Genomic DNA, 20,462 nt, shown 5'->3' on the forward strand with positions numbered 1-20,462 from the left:
CGACGGATCAATTTTTTTGACGGATGCGACTAGCATATCCAGATAATTGGATAAAAAAAAAATTTGGAGCATGCTCATTTAAAAAAAACGGAATCCGGCATTTTCCGGATCCGGCACCTTCCGCTCCCATAGGCTTCCATTCTAGCAAACAGCCGGATAAGGCGCTTCCGGCTTTTCGCCAGAGACAAAAAAACATTGCTATGGACGTTTTTTCCAGAAACCGGAAACGGCAGTTTTGCCGGATCCGGCGAAAACCGGACGAAACGCAATGTCATCCGGTGCAATCCGGCACTAATACAAGTCTATGGGAAAAAAAACGGATCCAGCAGCAACATTCGCCAGATCCGTTTTTTTGAAATTTAGCCAGATTGAGCCTGACAGCGAAAACCTGATGTGTGAAAGTAGCCTTAAACGTAGGTTCAGATGCATTGCAAATAAAAGATAGTGGTTTTATTCAACACATTTCAAAGTTCAGATGACTTCTTCCTCAGGACACAACCACCTGTATGATGATCACCGTGCAACAACTGTATGATGGTCAACTAAGGTATGAGTGATGTGTATAAAAGGGGACAGGATGTGTGATTGGTGTATGATCTGGCGAGAGGACGACGTGTGAGGATTGTGTGTGATGCTGTATACAATGGTGGAAGGATGATGTGTGATGATTGTGAGATGCACACGCCATCACCATAGGACGGTCCAGGTTGGGCACAGACCATGGTGGCGCTGGCATTTCCGGACTCTGAGAACACGCGTCGTCTCTCCGCACACGTATGTGGGGGTCTTGTTGGGTCTTCCTTCCCCTTCCCGGCCCCCCGCACACTTTTCCATGACACAGGAGACACATTCCAGCCCCCTCATCTGTGTCTTCGCTTCCTCGAAGCAGGAAGTCTGCGCGGACACCATGTCTCCGCTCCACCGTCACCTCGGCCTCAGGACGGAGCCGATGTTTATACCTGGGGAAATGTCATCAATCTCATCTAAACGTGCGACCGCCGTGAGAAAGTCAGGAACCCGAGAGACGACCATCGTCTATGGAACTGGGGGCCGTAAGAAATTAATGTAGTGATGGAACTTCCATTTATGAAACCCAATGGCTGGAAAAAACAAGCAAACATGTCCTTCTTAAAGGGGAACGCCGCATCACTATTTTATACATACACTAAAAATTGCGCAAAAGTTTCCTGAGAACAAAGACGCGGACGACTCGACCGTATCAACATTTTATTGCAATAAAAACAGTGGTAATATATGATATTTATTTCAAGTACCTCAGTCCCACCCTCCCCCGTTACAGATACACGGTTTAACCCCTTCAACGGTTTTGCCGCAAACACATTTAAGTGGTACGAGGAAGAAAATAATTTTAAAAAGCTGTAATATAACGACTGTGGCCCCGCCATCAACCACGCCGCCGCTCCAGCCTGACGGAAGGAGGAAGTGAAGCCGAGCACCGGGGTCTCTATATAATAGTGCTGGTCCGTGACTTCACCTTGTGCAATACTGGAGCGGCCATTCTCCATCCTGCAGAAATAAAAGGCGACCGGCAGGGATGTCCGCCCCCCAAATACCATTGTTCACGTATATTACGCTATCAAAGGTGGACAGAAAACAGCCAGGGCAATAATGGATGCCGGAAGGAACGCACCGGACCTGGACGGGAATGGGGGACTGTCACTTTAAATCTCATTACTAATGGCGGACCAGATCTGGAGTGACGTGAGGCGACTGTGGGAGACAGCGCAGTTACTATGGATACGCTACCGAATAACCACTGGTGGTGTGTCCATAGCAAGCAATGTTTTCATTGACGTCAGGGGGCAATGCGCCGTCCATGACGGCCATCTTTAGACACCTGCCTGTCTGCTGTAGTAATCAGATTTTTATATAAATGTGGAAGACCTCCTTAAAGGGGCATCTCCTTGTCTCCCATCTGTACGTACGACACCACAAGTACAAGGTCGGCCTCCACCAACCCGACCTCTGTGGCCATTAGTACTTTTTTTTTTTTTTTTTTACAGGACACACATAATAAAATCTGAAAAATTAGTCTACAAGCAACAGAATTTATTTTGCCAAACAAGCAAAAAGAGCCTCAGGAAGGAAGAAACATGGCGGCACAAAACAGCCAATCGGAATTCTCGTTTTATTTTTACACAGCAGTTTACAAAATGTAAACTAAACGCTGATTGGTTGCTATGGACAACAGAGCTTGAAAAAAAAAATAGAAGCAAAGATCTGATTGGATCCTGTGAGAAACAAATTGTGATTGGTTGCTGCGGACTATAAAGGGGGAAATAGAAGATTAAATCTGATTGGCCACTGTGGATAACAACACCTGTAAAATGCATTCTGATTGGTTGCTATGGCTGAAACAAGAAACCTTAACTTTAGTTGCTATGGACAAATTAGGCCAAAACAATAAAACTTAAGGTGTAACTGGTTGCCAAGAGCAACAAGGTCATATCTTCCAAGGCCTAGTAATGTCTCTGCCTTCATCCCACACACACATTTCTGCCATCTTTACACGGTGAAATGAGGTGCCGGCCGCCATTTTAAGCCTCATGTAGTTTATTGGCAGCCATTTTGAAATTCGGCCTCTTCGCACAGCATCCATTATAAATGACTTGGCTGTTTTTTATGAAGTCCACCATATTTAGCAGCCATTTTGAGCCCTGACCATTATCAATACAGTCTACCATATAGCAGCCATTTTGAGCCCTGACCATTATCAATACAGTCTACTGTATAGCAGCCATTTTGAAATCCTGACTGTATTGTTACATAAAGTCCATTTCTTGTTCAGTGAGGACCATCCGTCCATGTTTTATCCGTCGTATGTAAGCAACATGTATAAAAACCAGCACCGCTACGATTATTGGATTAAAACCTCGAAGCAAAGCGGCTGGGGGTTGTAGTTCATCAACCGAATGTTGCTTACTTGAAAATGCACCATGCTGGATGGTCCATAATATTCATATAGACACGCGATTGCCCCCCAAACCCAAATCTTCCCGCATCTCCCTCCATTTTATACAATAAGTCCGTACCCGCGGGTTATTCGGAAATCCTGAGCCATGCAGAAAACATATTCAGTGCTATTACGTGCGCCCACGCTGGGAGCCGCCATTTTGTGAGCACATTACGCCATTTTGAGCCTTACAGTAAAAATGGAGCACAATCGTACTACAGTAGAAGCAAATGCGTTAACAAAATTGCGCCACTCTTCCAATGGCCGAACAGAAACCACTGCTATCTCCTTGACTCCATCAATGGCCGTGCATACAAAATGGTTGCTGCCATTTCTTAAAGGGGACTTATCACTTGCCATAAATGTGTATTTTTTTAACCTTATGTAAAAGCCACCGTTCTCCTGAATCCAGCGATGTTTTTATTTTGTTCCTTCTCCTCTCCATTCCTGAAATACGGGCCCTTCTTCTCTGTATATAAATGGTTTTATTTGACAAGTAGGCGTGGTACTTAATTATTCACTTAATAGAGAATACGCCCACTTGGCTATAAAGGCTAAATTTGTATAAAATGGATCATATCTCAGGAACAGAGAGGCACAGGAACATGAGAAAAACCACGCCGGACTCGGGAGAACGGCGGCATTCTGACCGATTATGGCAAGGGAGGGGTCCCATTTAAGGGGGGATTCCAACAATGTTGTGAACGTGTAATACAGTCCCGTTTGCCTCATTTATTTAAAGTAAAAAAAAAGAATATATATCTATATACAGCGTCTAGGATTGGAAGGAAGAACGTACGAGTGCAGGACATTGTGACCATCTCCGCAGCTCTGAAGCATAGATTATATATATATATATATATATATATATATATATATATATATATATATATATATATATATACATACATACATATACATACATATACATACATATACACACACAGCGCAACTCAAAATGGCAAACAATAAATCAATCTTTTTCTGAAAAACAAAATAAAAAATCCACGGCCCATGGCGGGCGATCCTGCTCCGCCGTACCAGTCCATTTAAAGAAGCAGCGACCTTTTATACTCAAGAAACAGTAAAAAATATCATCAAGATAGTAAGCTGATGTCAGAACTACAAGTCCCAGTCTGCCCTACACTTGGGTCTCTGGTTGCCTCCTGCTAGTAAAAAAAATTAAATTAATAATCCAGAATATACTGGAGCTAAACTTTATAAGTCGCACAGAAATTTGGCACTTTAAAAAAAAAAAATACATATATATAAAAATAAAACGCCAACTGGGGCCGGGGTGATTCATTTTTATTTAACCCCTTCAGATCAATCTAAAGGCTGTAGCGTCCCCTTCCCCTAATATCCCCAGCATCAAATAGAACATATCAAAATCTACAATGTCTTAAAGAGACAGTTCCTCCAAAAAATATTTAAAGGGGGAGGGGCGTTACAGCACAAAGGAAGATACTATTTAAAAAAAAAACACAAAAAACTATGATACAGTTGTCTCTCCATTTAAAAAAAAATACAAATGATAAAATTCTTTCTCCTTTAAGTTCCTTTTTTTTCTCTCTTTTTTAACAAAACAATAGTCGAGGAACACGCGATATTTTGCACGGCTAAAAAGAATTCCATTCGTCAAAGAATGTCACATGTCAAAAAACGATATCGGCATGCAAAGGTGCACAGTTTGTCACATATATATGTATCTATATATGCCTTTTTGTTTTCTTTTTTGCAAGATTAAATCATGTAAACAGTATTAAGAACAGAGCGGGCAGGACGGCGACAGCCCCGCGACCGCGACAGCCCCGCGACCGCCCCGCAAATTCAGACATACGATATTATTGAGAGCGTTTTTTTTCTGTTATTTTTTTATATATATTTTTTATGCTTTTTTTTTTTTTTTTCTCCCACAGAAATCTGGGTTATGGCCCGAGGAGACAAACATACGGTTCTCTGCAGCAGCTGACAAAGAATAAAAATGGCCGCCCACAGATATTAACCCTATGGGTAGACGGGACGACCGACTGACACATACCGGTCCATGTTTTAGTTACTGGTTAGGGGGTCGGTGAATAATAAAGCCCGTTTTTTTATCCAATATTGCACTATTCTTCTTCTGCAGCCTCTATGCCACATGGTCTATTGCTGGCTGCAGAATGAGTTAACCGAGAATCCGACAGTGAGCTCATTCTGAGATTGTAATGCTTCTACTCGTCTTTTGGATGCGTCGACGGGGAAGGGGTCAGAAAAAAAACCTGATGGGTTAAAAGGAACCAAAAATTGTAAAATCCAATAAATGCGAATCTTTGCTTTTCCATTATGTGTCGTGGTCTGAATTTGGCCGTAATTTTTACGTTGACAAGTTGTCAAGCCGTACTCACTGTATGACCTGCGCCCCCCACAGCTGCCATGAGGAAATGGGGGGCGCTATCCCCGCAGTGTCCCTAGGAAATGATCCGGAAGCAGTGACGGACACATCCTGGACCGCCATTAATAAATAATGAAGTAAATGGATACTAAACGGAGTCCGGCATCAACTATATGAGTAAGGGGAGGGGCTTTTTTGCTGCGCCCCCCACATGCCAGTGATCATGGGGGGCAACACAAGCTCAGCTGCTGCATGAAGTCTGTGCCCCCGGCCCAATGTGATGTCTCTTATCGCTTCCCCCTGCAATGGAGGCTTCCGGTGATCCGGGTAGGGTGAGTGGTGACGTTGTTGATGGTAGCCGCGGACCTGGGTTATGGGGGTCTTTCTGTGGGTTGGTGGGGTCCTTGAGGGATTAGACGGCTGGCGGAGCTTTCTCAGACATCGTGAGAACGGCCTCGATCCGCTCGTCTTCTATCACCACTGCAAAGAGAAGCGCAGAGTCAGGGCCATGAGGGAGGACACAAGCCAAAAGGTCGTGGGTGACGGATACGGCCCCCCGGCTGCATCTACTAACACCGCAACGTACGCAGCCAGCACAAGTAACGGGACCACCAATGGCTGCCGAGGACGTCCCACCCAAACCACAGGGGGCCCAATGACGTCACACCTAACCCACAGGGGGCCGATAATGTCACACCTAACCCACAGGGGACCAATGATGTCACACCTAAACCCAGGGGGCCGACAACATCACACCTAACCCACAGGGGGCCAATGACATCACACCTAACCCACAGGGGGACCGATGATGTCACACCTAACCACCAGGGGCCCAATGATGTCACCACTAACCCTCAGGGGGCCCAATGACATCACATCTAACCCACAGGGGCCGATGATGTCACACCCAAACCACAGGGGGCCCGATGACATCACACCTAACCCCAGGGGGCCGATGACGTCACACCTAACCCCAGGGGGCCCAATGACGTCACACCTTACCCACAGGGGGCCAATGACTTCACACCTAACCCCAGGGGTCCAATGACGTCACACCTAGCCCCAGGGGGGCCCAATGAGGTCACACCTAATCCACAGGGAGCCCAAAGATGTCACACCTAACCCACAGGGGGCCCGATGACGTCACTTCTAACCCATGGGGGGGTCAGTGACACACAAATAATCACAGGGGTCTGATGACATCATATTTAATATTTAGGTCATGATAAATGAATATAACAATTCTTACAGAGAGCAGGCAGCAATATTATGGGGGGGGCAGATAGCAATGTGGGATATCAGCATATATAGGGTGCAGGTGAGAATATGGGGTGCAGGAAGTGATATTATGGGGTGCAGATAGCAGTGATATTATGGGGTGCAGATAGCAGTGATATTATGGGGTGCAGGTATCAGTGATATTATGGGGTGCAGGTATCAGTGATATTATGGGGTGCAGATAGTGATATTATGGGGTGCAGGTAGCAGTGATATTATGGGGTGCAGATAGCAGTGATATTATGGGGTGCAGATAGCAGTGATATTATGGGGTGCAGATAGCAGTGATATTATGGGGTGCAGATAGCAGTGATATTATGGGGTGCAGATAGCAGTGATATTATGGGGTGCAGGTAGCAGTGATATTATGGGGTGCAGGTAGCAGTGATATTATGGGGTGCAGGTAGCAGTGATATTATGGGGTGCAGGTAGCAGTGATATTATGGGGTGCAGATAGCAGTGATATTATGGGGTGCAGATAGCAGTGATATTATGGGGTGCAGATAGCAGTGATATTATGGGGTGCAGATAGCAGTGATATTATGGGGTGCAGATAGCAGTGATATTATGGGGTGCAGATAGCAGTGATATTATGGGGTGCAGGTAGCAGTGATATTATGGGGTGCAGGTAGCAGTGATATTATGGGGTGCAGATAGCAGTGATATTATGGGGTGCAGATAGCAGTGATATTATGGGGTGGAGATAGCAGTGATATTATGGGGTGGAGATAGCAGTGATATTATGGGGTGCAGATAGCAGTGATATGGGGTGCAGATATGTGATATTATGGGGTGGAGGTGGTGCTATGGGGTGCATATAGTGATATTATGAGGTGCAGGCTGTGATATTTTGGGGTGCAGACATCAGCGATTATGGGGTGCAGGTGGTGATATGGGGTTCAGGTGGTGATATTATGGGGTGCATATAGTGATATTATGGGGTGCAGGTGGTGATATTATGGGGTGCAGGTGGTGATATTATGGGGTGCCGATGGTGATATTATGGGGTGCCGATGGTGATATTATGGGGTGCATATAGTGATATTTTGGGGTGCAGGTGGTGATATTATGGGGTGTAGGTGGTGATATTATGGGGTGCAGATAGTGTTATTATTGGGTGCAGGCAGTAATATGAAGTACAGATATCAGTGATATTATGGGGTGCAGGTGGTAATATTTTGGGGTGCAGGCATCAGGGATTATGGGGTGCAGATGGCATTATGGGGTGCATATAGTGATATTATGGGGTGCAAGCGGTGATATTTTGGGGTACAGGTGGTGATATTATGGGGTGTAGGCGGTGATATTATGGGGTATGTACTGTATATAAGAGAACATATACTTTCTTACTGCTTACAGGGTTACGATTAACCCCCCCTATTAGGATTTAGAGGTTCATGATATGTAATATCCCCTGATACTAGAAGGGGCGCAGGCAGTATACATACACACATTATTTGGGGGTAACACGGGGGCAGTGCAAGCAATATTTGCAGGTGTAATGGCGTGCACGCGTGTTGGGGGGTATACAGGGGGGCTGCATGTGTATATGGGCTCATCTGCATATAGGGAAGACTTTGGGGTACATGGGGCAGAGGGTTCAGGGTGCAGAGAATTGAGGGGTACACGGGGAACCAGGTGGGTGCCAGTGTCAGGTTACCCACCTCTCTTGCTGCGGCCAATCTGGCCGAGTTTGGGGGGCCTCTTGCCGCCCCCCTGTCCCGAGCTGCCATAGAAGTTGCCGGTGTCCTGCAGGCGACAGGTGAGTGGGATCTGTCCGGCCATGTCCCCACCTCCATCCGCGTAGTGCCCCCGCTGCTCGGCCTCACTGAAGGGCAGCACCTCGGACATGGTGACACTGGGGATCCCCGGGGACACGGACACCGATCACAGCCCACTCCAGAGGACGCTGATCACTCACCACGGAGACTCCCGATCACATCCTCCGGCTGGGGGTGCGGAGGGGACCTGTGGGGACGGCACGAAGAGCAGTCAGAAGGGGGGATACTAGGGGAAGGGGCCCCCAGGCTCTGCTGGCTGAGGGGGGTCTCCTGCTGCAGTGTTGGGGGTCTGCAGAGCTGCACCGTGCATCGTTAATAATGGAGTCCAGTGGCTGCGGATCACAAGGGGTTAATACTGGAGGCCAGTGATGGCATTATTGGGGGGATGCAGAGCGGAATGGGTCTTGAAGCAATGTAAGGAGGGGGCACTGCTGGGTATATGGGGCATTGTTAGGGTTAAAGGGGGCTGAAGACCAGCATTTATCACTGGAGATTAGAGGGGTCCTGGACGACATGGGGTGAGAGCATAAAGAGGCAAACCCCAGTATTCGGGGGTGTCCCAATCACCATTATTATGGGGGCTCTGGAGCGCTGACGTCCATGGTGCTGAACCCCCCACAGCTGCAGACAATGAGGCAGTTCAGACCGGTGCAGGAGGAGCAGGTTTAGGTGCAGCATGCAGGGGATGAGTGACAGCTCGGTTACAGGGGTCTGCGGGGAGGCAAAATGCAACGGGCTGCTGAGCGATCAGGTGGGGGGACTCGGGCTGCAGGAGGAGCAGGTTCAGGTGTAGCATAGATGATCGACAGCCCGCCATGGTATGGAGCAGGGAGAGGGTCTGATTTAGGCAGCAGGTGGGGTAATACATGACCTTGTGCTGTCTGGAGAACAGAGGCTGCAGGTGGAGCAGGTTCTTGTGCTGCACGCATAGGATCATTTACAGGTTGGTTACAGGTGTAATGGGGTAATACACAGCCTGCAGGTGGAGCAGGATCAGGTGTTACATGGGGGTAATACACAACCTGGTGCTGTCAGCAGAGATCATACGCTGCAGGTGGAGCAGGATCAGGTGTTACAAGGGGGTAATGCACGACCTGGCGCCGTCCGCAAGGATCATACGCTGCAGGTGGAGCAGGATCAGGTGTTACATGGGGGTAATACACGACCTGGCGCCGTCAGCAGGGATCATACGCTGCAGGTGGAGCAGGATCAGGTGTTACATGGGGGTAATACACGACCTGCCGCCGTCAGCAGGGATCATATGCTGCAGGTGGAGCAGGATCAAGTGTTACATGGGGGTAATACACAAACTGGCGCTTTCAGCAGGGATCATACGCTGCAGGTGGAGCAGGATCAGGTGTTACATGGGGGTAATACACGACCTGGCCCATCTGCAGGGATCATACGCTGCAGATGGAGCAGGATCAGGTGTTACATGGGGGTAATACATGACCTGGCACTGTCAGCAGGGATCATACGCTGCAGGTGGAGCAGGGTCAGGTGTTGCATGCAGGGGATGCTCGGTTACATGGGGGTAATACACGACCTGGTGCTGTGGAGGAATCAGAGACTGCAGGTGGAGCAGGATCAGGTGTTGCATGCAGGGGATGATTGACAGCTCGGTCATAGGTGCAGATGGTGGGATCTGGCCGGTTAATATTGGGGTGAGAATGAGACAGAACCTACCGGAGGGAGAGAGCAGAGCGGAGACAGGCAGATCCTGCTGCTGGGAGCGGAGACAGGCAGGGGAGGTGGAGTGACATAGAAATGAGAGGGCAGGGAAGCAGCCTGTAACTGGGGGAGAGCGGGGAGGAAGCGCCTGCTGCACAGGGGGGACCAGGCTCTGCTCTAAATATTCTCACACCATCATCATCTGTATGTAGAGGAGGAGACGGGCTCCATCACCTCTGCACAACAACAATGGTGGCTGCACTGCACCTGGAGGGGCCACACCATGTCCTCTGCTGCTAATGAGGGGAGGGGGGCAGTGACAAGAGGGAGGTGTGACAGGGGGCAGCATGGAACGAGGGGCTGCGGATGACAGCTACATTGTGTGTGTGCGAGTACATACCGCCACTGTATGTGTATATAATGTGGGGGAAATAAGGGTATGTGCACACGTTGTGGATTTCACCTGCGGATTCCAATTATGGTGCAGGTGTAAAACGCTGCGGAATCCACACAAAGAATTGACATGCTGCGGAAAATAAACCGCATCGTTTCTGCGCAGAATTTTCCACAGCATGAGCACTGCGGATTTGTTTTTCCATAGGTTTACATCAGGTACGGACTGGGACTGAAATTCAGCCCTGGCATTTGAAATCACACAGACCCATGCTGTCACTGTCCTCAAGCACCAGATGGGATATATTACTAATATTACCCTGGACTGAGGAAAGGAAGATTTACTAGATGACCAATATTTCTAATGGTGCCAGAGGCCTGCTGATGAATTAATTGACAGAGTCACTTACTTTGTGCTCCATCACAACTCTTAACAGTATGGGTATCTTGAGAACACCAATTCTGTTAACAATGTAGCAGACAAGGCAGCCCACAACCAGACAGGCCCTTCTGGCATTTGCCAGAATTGCCAGATGGCCAGTCCGGCCCTGGTTTACATGGTACTGTACAACTCATGGAAAACTGCTGCAGATCCGCAACGTGTGCACATACACTAAGCATTTGATCCCTTGCTGGTTTTGTAAGTTTGCCCACTGACCAAGACATGAACAGTCTGTAATTTTAAGGGTAGGTTAATTTTAATATTGAGAGATAGAATATCAAAAACAAAATCCAGAAAATCACATTGTATAAATTATATAAATTTAATTGCATGTTGCAGTGAAAAATAAGTATTTGATCCTCTACCAACCATAATACTGCCCCTATGTTCAAGAATATAACTACAATACTGCTCCCTATGTACAATAATATAACTGCTATAATACTGCCCCCTATGTACAAGAATATAACTACTATAATACTGCCCCTATGTACAAGAATATAACTACTATAATACTGCCCCATGTACAAGAATATAACTACTATAATACTGCCCCATGTACAAGAATATAACTACTATAATACTGCCCCTATGTACAAGAATATAACTACTATAATACTGCCCCTATGTACAAGAATATAACTACTATAATACTGCCCCTATGTACAAGAATATAACTACTATAATACTGCCCCTATATACAAGAATATAACTACTATAATACTGCTCCCTATGTACTAGAATATAACTACTATAATACTGTCCCCTATATACAAGAATATGACTACTATAATATTGCCCCTATGTACAAGAATATAACTACTATAATACTGCTCCTATATACAAGAATATAACTACTATAATACTGCCCTATGTGCAAGAATATAACCACTATAATACTGCTTCTATGTACAAGAATATAACTGCTATAATACTGCCCCTATGTGCAATAATATAACTGCTATAATACTGCCCCCTTGTACAATAATATAACTGCTATAATACTGCCCCCTATGTACAAGAATATTACTATAATACTGCCCCTATGTACAAGAATATAACTACTATAATACTGCCCCTATGTACAAGAATATAACTACTATAATACTGCCCCTATGTGCAATAATATAACTGCTATAATACTGCCCCCTTGTACAATAATATAACTGCTATAATACTGCCCCCTATGTACAAGAATATTACTATAATACTGCCCCTATGTACAAGAATATAACTACTATAATACTGCTCCTATGTACAAGAATATAACTACTATAATACTGCCCCTATGTACAAGAATATAACTACAATACTGCCCCTATGTACAAGAATATAACTAATATAATACTGCCCCATGTACAAGAATATAACTACTATTATACTGCCCCTATGTACAAGAATATAACTACTATAATACTGCTCCTATGTACAAGAATATAACTGCTTTAATACTAGTGCTGTTTGCTGTGGAGTCTTCTCCCCTCCTTGCAGGACATGTGTAGGTCTCCTGCTGTCATGTCGGGGTTGCCGCTCACATTTCTGCTCGGTGCCGTCATGGAAGAGACGTTGGCGGTTCTATACGTCTATATCTGTACGGTGTAAACATTTAGGGGGCTCCTGGGAGATTCAAGGATTCCCCGGCTCTTCTGACCTGGGATGGAAATAGATGGGAGACACTGCCCCGGGATACAAGGCAAACACTCTGGACATGACCTCAACATATAGGAAAACCCTGTAGATCGCAGTCCCACATCTGCCCCGATCTCATCCTCTGGGTCGGCACCAAGAGATAGAACAGGAAACAGGCGAGTAACGTCCTCCTGGAATCACCAAACCCAGTCTCCTCCATCAGACGCAGATAGAGAAGTGTGATCCGTCACTGCACAGAACACGTCTCCTCCAGAGTCCAGCGGTGGCGGCTTTACACCACTCTATCAGACGCTCAGCATTGTGCTTGGTGATGTACGGCTGCATGCAGCTGCTCGGCCATAAAGCTCCCGGCGGGGGCGCAGTGTTTGTGCTGATACCAGGAGGTCTTGGCTCTGCAGTTATGGGGTCAGCAGAGCGGTGGGGACTTTCTTCTGCGCCTCGGCCCCCTGCTCTAATGTTACGGGGTCTCCACTTCATGGCTGACCTGCTGTGGTTCTTGTGTGTCAGGTTCTCCTGCCAGAGAAAGGCGACATTGTGATAAGTGGCTCAGATATAAGCAAGCGGAGGAAGGCCGACAACGGACCCCGCATTGGCTGTAGAACCCTCACTGTTCACCAGACCCCCGCAGCCGTCATTAATGGCTACTCCCAACGTGCGGATGAGAAGGGAAACCACAAAATCAGAAGGAGCAAAACGCCCAGAGTCATCACAGTGTGGAGATGACGGACAGCTCAGCCTCCCAAGAGATTCTGCAGCAGCTGTAAGCTTCCGTAGACTGACAGCAGAGAGTGAAGTGACTCAGCAGACAGTATCACACGGGATGGAATTAGATACACAGCTCGGCAGACAGCAGGTGGGGACTGGGGCTGAAATTCAGCCCTGGCATTTGAAATCACACAGGCCCATGTGGTCCCGTCCCCAAGCACCAGATGGGATATATTACTAATATTACCCTGAATGGAGGAAAGGAAGATTTACTACAAGACCAATATTTCTAATGTTCCCTATGGTCTGCTGGGGTAAGTGACCGAGTCAGCAACTTTGTGCTTTGTCACACCACTTAACAGTATGGGTGTCTTGAGAACACTAATTCTGTTAACCACATAGCAGACAATGCGGCCCATGACCAGACAGGCCCTTCTGGCATTTGCCAGAATTGCCCTATGGCCAGTCCGGCCCTGGCAGACAGTATCACACAGGAGAGGATTAGATACACGGCTCAGCAGACAGTATCACACGAGAGGATTAGATACACGGCTCAGCAGACAGTATCACACAGGAGAGGATTAGATACAGAGCTCAGCAGACAGTATCACACAGGAGAGGATCAGATACACAGCTCAGCAGACAGTATCACACAGGAGAGGATTAGATACACAGATCAGCAGACAGTATCACATAGGATAGGATTAGATACACGGCTCAGCAGTCAGTATCACACAGGAGAGGATTAGATACACGGTTCAGCAGTCAGTATCACACAGGAGAGGATTAGATACACGGCTCAGCAGACAGTATCACACGAGAGGATTAGATACACGGCTCAGCAGTCAGTATTACAAAACATAGGATTAGATACACGGCTCAGCAGTCAGTATCACACGAGAGGATTAGATACACGGCTCAGCAGACAGTATCACACAGGAGATTAGATACACGGCTCAGCAGACAGTATCACATAGGATAGGATTAGATGCACGGCTCAGCAGTCAGTATTACAAAACATAGGATTAGATACACGGCTCAGCAGACAGTATCACACAGGATAGGATTAGATACACGACTCAGCAGTCAGTATCACACAGGAGATTAGATACACGGCTTAGCAGTTGGTATCACACAGGAGAGGATTAGATACACGGCTCAGCAGACAGTATCACACAGGATAGGATTAGATACACGGCTCAGCAGTCGGTATCACACAAGCTTGGATACAACGACAATGTTAACAGGAAATGCAGGTTATTATTTTGTTTATGTCAGGTGTCGCCATAGAGACGTGAACTTTACAGTGAAGTAGAATTGTAAATAGAATTGTTGTTTGTTTAAAGGGAACCTGTCACCCCGTTTTTTCAATATGAGGTAAAAATAGTGTTCAATAGGGCCTGAGCTGTGCTGTACAATGGTGCCTTTATTATCCCGAATCCCCACCTTTGCTGCCAAAATACCTTAGTAAAGTCGCCGTTTTCGGCTGTCAATCCCGCAGGTCTGGTCAAATGGGCGTGGTGAAATCGCCGTTTCTCCCCCACCTCTTGCTTTTCTTCCCGGCGTTGGCGTAGCGGTTCGCGCATGCGCAGCAGCCGAATGCACTGCGCAACGGCCGAAAAAGAGCACGATCTGTGCTATTCCCCTGGTTATCGGTGGCGGCGGCCATCTTCCTGAGGCCGCGCGTGCGCAGATGGAGTGCTCTGCTTCCCGGGGCTTCAGGAAAATGGCAGCGGGATGCCGCGCGTGCGCAGATGGAGATCGCGGCGGCCATTTTCCTGAAGCCGAGCTGCGAAAAGCAAGAGGTGGAGGAGAAACAGCGATTTCACCACACCCATTTGACCAGACCTGCGTGATTGACAGCCGAAAACGGCGACTTTACAAAGGTATTTTGGCAGCAAAGGTGGAGAATCAGGGGATAATAAAGGCACCATTGTACAGCACAGCTCAGGCCCTATTGAACACTATTTTTACCTCATATTGAAAAAACGGGGTGACAGGTTCCCTTTAATAGAAGGGATCTCAACAGAGAAGACAGTGTTATGTCTCCCTCTAGTGTCCAGTCCTCATTACTGCACACAAAACATTCTCAATCCTTCTGATCCATTTATCCCCTTACTGTTCTACAGCCAGATTGGTTCCGAGACGAAAACAGTTGAACATAACTAATTTTTTTGTGCTGAAAACTAATCTGATGCTTACATTTACTGATTGGCTCCAATTTCCATAATCCTGAGGAGGCTGTGATTATTTTTGACAATTGCGTCTTTATTACTTCCTCCTCATTATTGCATTGTTAGTAGCTCGTTAGTTACTTCTATTTAGTCTGTTGAGCCTTCAGTCTTCTATCATCTCAGGGCGACCAATCACAAAACGCCGACTCTGCTCCGATGACATCATCCTAATTACAGTGACATCACCTCCTTTTATAAATGCTCTCTGTGTAAGGTATACACTTATAAATGCTCTCTGTGTAAGGTATACACTTTTAGGATTTCTTAGCATATTGACATGTTTCTATGTTTTTGCATATATGCCTCGTTCTTGCATTAACAAAGCGGATCATTTTTGCTACATATGCGGAGAAGTCACTTTTGCGTCATAAAGGTGAAGCTTCACTTCCATGATAAGGAAACTCTACAACTTATGTTCTGGCTGCAGACTAGGAGATCAGGACAAGAGATTGGCTCCACTCATATGGTGCAATACATGTGCATCACATCTTACCTTGTGGTTGCATGAGAAGAGACAATCTATGGCTTTTGCAGTCCCAATGACCTGGAGAGAGCCAAACGATCTCACTACCAATTGCTATTTCTGCATGGTGTCCCCCATTAGGAAAGGAGTTTCAAGAAAGAAGAGGTGGACTTTACAGTATCTAAACCTTCCATCTGCAATACGCCCAGTACCACATACAGAACTGCAGGCTCCAAAAACAGCAGAAACATTGTCAGCCGAGTCAAGTGAGATAGAAGACGGCGCTTGGGTCATGAAGCATCTTCCTCCCACAACCTAGACTTTCTGTCAGCGACCACAACTGAACCGGAACTTATAACACAGTGAACCGAACCATCTTGTCAAGCGATTTGGATCTGCCCAAGAGTAAGGCTGAGCTCTTGAGTTCCCAGCTACAGCAGTAAGGCAGAGCTCTTGGGTTCCCGGCTACAGCAGTAAGGCAGGGCTCTTGGGTTCCCGGCTACAGCAGTAAGGCAGAGCTCTTGGGTTCCCGGCTACAGCAGTAAGGCAGAGCTCTTGGGTTCCCGGCTACAGCAGTAAGGCAGAGCTCTTGGGTTCCCGGCTACAGCAGTAAGGCAGAGCTCTTGGGTTCCCGGCTACAGCAGTAAGGCAGAGCTCTTGGGTTCCCGGCTACAGCAGTAAGGCAGAGCTCTTGGGTTCCCGGCTACAGCAGTAAGGCAGAGCTCTTGGGTTCCCGGCTACAGCAGTAAGGCAGAGTTCTTGGGTTCCCGGCTACAGCAGTAAGGCTGAGCTCTTGGGTTCCCGGCTACAGCAGTAGGCTGAGCTCTTGGGTTCCCGGCTACAGCAGTGGAATCTCCTAGCCAACGATGTTTGCATTTCTTTGTTCAGCAACCATGATAAAGGGTCTTGTCCAATACTTCTTCATGGAGGGTGATCTTGTGTCATGCAACAACATCAAAAATTTAATGGAAGCTCTAAAGATTAGTCATAATTAGTGTTGAGCGATACCGTCCGATACTTGAAAGTATCGGTATCGGAAAGTATCGGCCGATACCGGCAAAGTATCGGATCCAATCCGATACCGATACCCGATACCAATACAAGTCAATGGGACTCAAGTATCGGACGGTATTTCTGATGGTTCCCAGGGTCTGAAGGAGAGGAAACTCTCCTTCAGGCCCTGGGATCCATATAAATGTGTAAAAGAAAGAATTAAAATAAAAAATATCGCTATACTCACCTGTCCGACGCAGCCTGGACCTCAGCGAGGGAACCGGCAGCGTTGTTTGTTTAAAATTCGCGCTTTTACTTGGTTACGTGAAGTCCCGGCTTGTGATTGGTCAGGGCGGCCATGTTGCCGGGACGCGGACCAATCACAGCAAGCCGTGACGAAATTACGTCACGGCTTGCTGTGATTGGTCCGCGTCCCGGCAACATGGCCGCCATTAACCAATCACAAGCCGTGACGTCACGGGAGGCTGGACACGCGCGCTTTTTAAAAAGCGCGCGTGTCCAGCCTCCAGTGACGTCCCGGCTTATGATTGGTCAAGGCGCCATGTTGCCGGGACGCGGACCAATCACAGCAAGCCGTGACGAAATTACGTCACGGCTTGCTGTGATTGGTCCGCGTCCCGGCAACATGGCCGCCATTAACCAATCACAAGCCGTGACATCAGCTCCGATTAAACGGGTCCGAAGCTAACCCCAAAACAGTAGCGTAATTTCCCTTCAAGAGACTTAGGGTACGTTCTTAGAGCAGGGAGAAAGAACTGGCATGAAATAATATACCCCACAAAATGTAGACAGTGCTTTATCAAAATATTCTACAACGATGTTACAAATGAGACAATTGCAAATATGTACAAGGTAATTATAAAAAAAACAGGAAATAACATGAGAAATAACACTTACAGTTGTTCAAAGCATTACAGGCAACAGGCTAGGGGGACTTTCCATCTATCCCAGTGCATCAGGGCGTGCACTCTGGGCTCTTCAGGTAAAAACTCAAATCTCACCCTCTTGGACGCCGGCCAGCACTTAAAACCTACAGCCTGTGACCTCACAGAGAGGGCTGGCTTTTCCAATCCCTCCTACCTCTTCCTTTTTACTAACAGGGCATGAAATATATCTGATGCCCGTAACTTCGCTCCAGAACATGTCATAGTCATATCAAACCCAGCATTCATCTCGGATTAACGTGAGCATTCTAATGAGATCAAATATGTCCTATCTGGGATACATATTTGCAGAGAAATCCCTACTTCTTTATTAGATGGAGTTAGAAGCCCGTATTTCGAGGGATGGGTAGATCCTCAGAGTGTGATTATGACGATATATTTTTGAGTTCCTATCTCCCATGGTTGGCCTAATATCTTACAAAAACAGAACAAAAGACTTTCATGATTCTGGAAGTTTCTCATCCAGTTATAGCTGGACAAGAGCTTACACGGCAGGAAATGCCGGTCGTAAATACCTTGGCGGGGGCTGAGGCTTGGCAGCTGAAGTCAGGCATTTGCAGCTAGAAGCAATAAAACTTGTACACTCATTGACAAGACAGGCTGAACACAGAGTGAAGGGGGGGGGTCACTGCCCACCCTATGTGTGCTGGCAGAGAAACTAACTTATATGATATTTCATACCATATCGTGACACCTCCCCCTTTTGGCGTGCGCTACGGCGGCAGAACCTCTCGGTATGCCTCCATGCGCACCTCCGTGGGTTCACCCTGGCGGGACAGTCCATCTGCATTCTCATGCTCTTTGCCCGCTTTGTGTTTAATAGTTAAATCAAATTGCTGAAGGGCAAGGCTCCAGCGCAGCAACCTGCCGTTGGTTCCACACATGGTGCTTAGCCAGCGCAGAGGGTTGTGGTCGGTCACCACAGTGAAGGTGCGACCGTACAAGTAGGGCTGCAAGCGCTGCAGGGCCCAGACTATGGCCAGGCACTCCTTCTCGATGGTGGAGTAGGCCACTTCCCTCGGCAAAAGTTTCCGGCTCAGGTACAACACGGGGTGCTCTTGGTCCTCCGAGTCAACCTGGCTGAGCACAGCACCGAGGCCAAACTCGCTGGCATCAGTCTGTACCAAGAACGGTCGACTGCTGTCGACTGCTTTCAACACAGGGGCGTTGCACAGTGCGGTTTTCAACGCCTGGAAGGCACCCTCACAGCCATCTGTCCAGTTGACGATGTGGGGTAGCTTCTTCCTGGTGAGGTCCGTCAAAGGTTTTGCCAGGCTACTATAGTGCTGCACAAAGCGCCTATAGTACCCTGCAGTGCCCAGGAAGGACATCACCTGTTTCTTGGTCCCAGGAGTGGGCCAGTTCACGATCGCGCCCACTTTCTCAGGCTCTGTCTTCAGGGTGCCTCCGCCTACCCGGTGCCCCAGGTAGTGGACCTCACTCATGCCGATCTGGCACTTTCCTGGCTTGATAGTCAGTCCTGCTCGGTGAATTCGCCTGAGCACCTCCTCGAGATGCTGCAGGTGTTTCCCCCAGGAGGGACTGAAGATGGCAATGTCATCCAAGTACGCCACTGCGTACTTCTCCAGTCCCTGAAGCAGGTTGACCATCCGCTGGAAAGTGGCAGGGGTATTCTTCATGCCGAAGGGCATGACCGTGGACTCGTACAGTCCAAAGGGTGTGATAAAGGCGGACTTCTCCTGTGCCTCGGGGCTCAGGGGAATCTGCCAGTATCCGCGACTCAGATCCATTATTGTCAGGTATTTTGCGCCAGCTAACTTCTCAAGCAGCTCCTCGATGCGCGGCATTGGGTGCGTGTCAGAGGCTGTAATGGCATTGAGCCCCCTGTAGTCCACGCAGAACCGGGTGGTCCGGTCCTTCTTTGGCACGAGCACTACAGGTGAGGCCCACGCGCTCTTTGACCGTCGAATCACCCCCAGCTGTAACATCTCATCGATCTCCTGGCGCATAATCTGCTGCACCTGGTCAGATTCGATAGGGTGTTCGCCGTAGTGGGGCGTGATTCCCGGTGTCCACCTCGTGGACGGCTAACTCCGTCCTCCCAGGTCGGTTGGAGAACATGACCCGGAAAGGTTCCAGTATGGTTTGCAACTGCAACCGCTGTGGTTCATCTAGCGAGGCGCTTACCTCCATGTCCTCAATGGACCCACGGGCCTTGGCTTGGGCCAGCATGTCCAGGAGGGTGTCTTCCTCCCCGTCTTCGGTAGGACGAAAGGTTCACGTTCGTGATGAGCCTTCATGTTGACGTGAAAGGCCTTTCGCCTACCCCGAGCGTGGTCAAGCGTGACCACGTAGGTGACCGGGTTGAGCTGTTGGTGGACGACGTACAGGCCCTCCCAGGCTGCCTGAAGCTTATCCGTTGGTACGGGGACCAGCACCCACACCTTTTGACCCACGAGGTAGGTCTGCTCCCGGGCGTTCTGGTCGTACCAGTGCTTCTGATCAGCCTGAGCCTGCGTCATGTTGTCATGCACCAACTGCGTCAAGGTCTGCATCTTGTCACGGAAGCGCATGACAT

At 47.9% G+C, this 20,462-nt stretch overlaps 2 protein-coding genes across 3 annotated transcripts in view; one reads left to right on the forward strand and one right to left on the reverse strand.

Annotated features, from left to right (window-relative positions):
• Positions 1-1,214: 1,214 nt before the first annotated feature.
• On the reverse strand, positions 1,215-10,299 carry CAMK2N1 (calcium/calmodulin dependent protein kinase II inhibitor 1). Of its 2 annotated transcripts, none has more exons than XM_077260299.1 (3): positions 10,094-10,299; positions 8,291-8,594; positions 1,215-5,828 (listed from the first exon to the last, which is right to left on the reverse strand). In XM_077260299.1, exons 2-3 carry the CDS (start codon positions 8,475-8,477, stop codon positions 5,761-5,763), a joined length of 255 nt encoding a protein of 84 aa, XP_077116414.1. In that variant the 5' UTR covers positions 8,478-8,594; positions 10,094-10,299; the 3' UTR covers positions 1,215-5,760. The 2 variants fall into 2 exon arrangements, with proteins under 2 accessions (XP_077116414.1, XP_077116415.1); XM_077260300.1 differs by lacking the exon at positions 10,094-10,299 and adding an exon at positions 9,954-9,978.
• The window catches only part of CDA (cytidine deaminase), a 66,135-nt gene continuing 54,920 nt past the window's right edge, over positions 9,248-20,462 (forward strand). Inside the window, exon 1 of the mRNA XM_077260298.1 lies at positions 9,248-9,350. The gene's annotated coding sequence lies outside the window, so the exon portion shown is untranslated. The remainder of the gene's footprint in view (positions 9,351-20,462) is intronic.

The sequence above is a fragment of the Ranitomeya variabilis genome, chromosome 4, assembly GCF_051348905.1.
Source record: "Ranitomeya variabilis isolate aRanVar5 chromosome 4, aRanVar5.hap1, whole genome shotgun sequence".
Lineage (NCBI taxonomy): Eukaryota > Metazoa > Chordata > Amphibia > Anura > Dendrobatidae > Ranitomeya > Ranitomeya variabilis.

Coding starts and splice junctions, on each gene's coding strand:
- CAMK2N1 (XM_077260299.1), bottom strand. CDS start 8,477: ATGTCCGAGGTGCTGCCCTTCAGTGAGGCCGAGCAGCGGGGGCACTAC. Junction 5,829..8,290: donor GATTGGCCGCAGCAAGAGAG/GTGGGTAACCTG, acceptor TTCTCTTTGCAG/TGGTGATAGAAGACGAGCGG.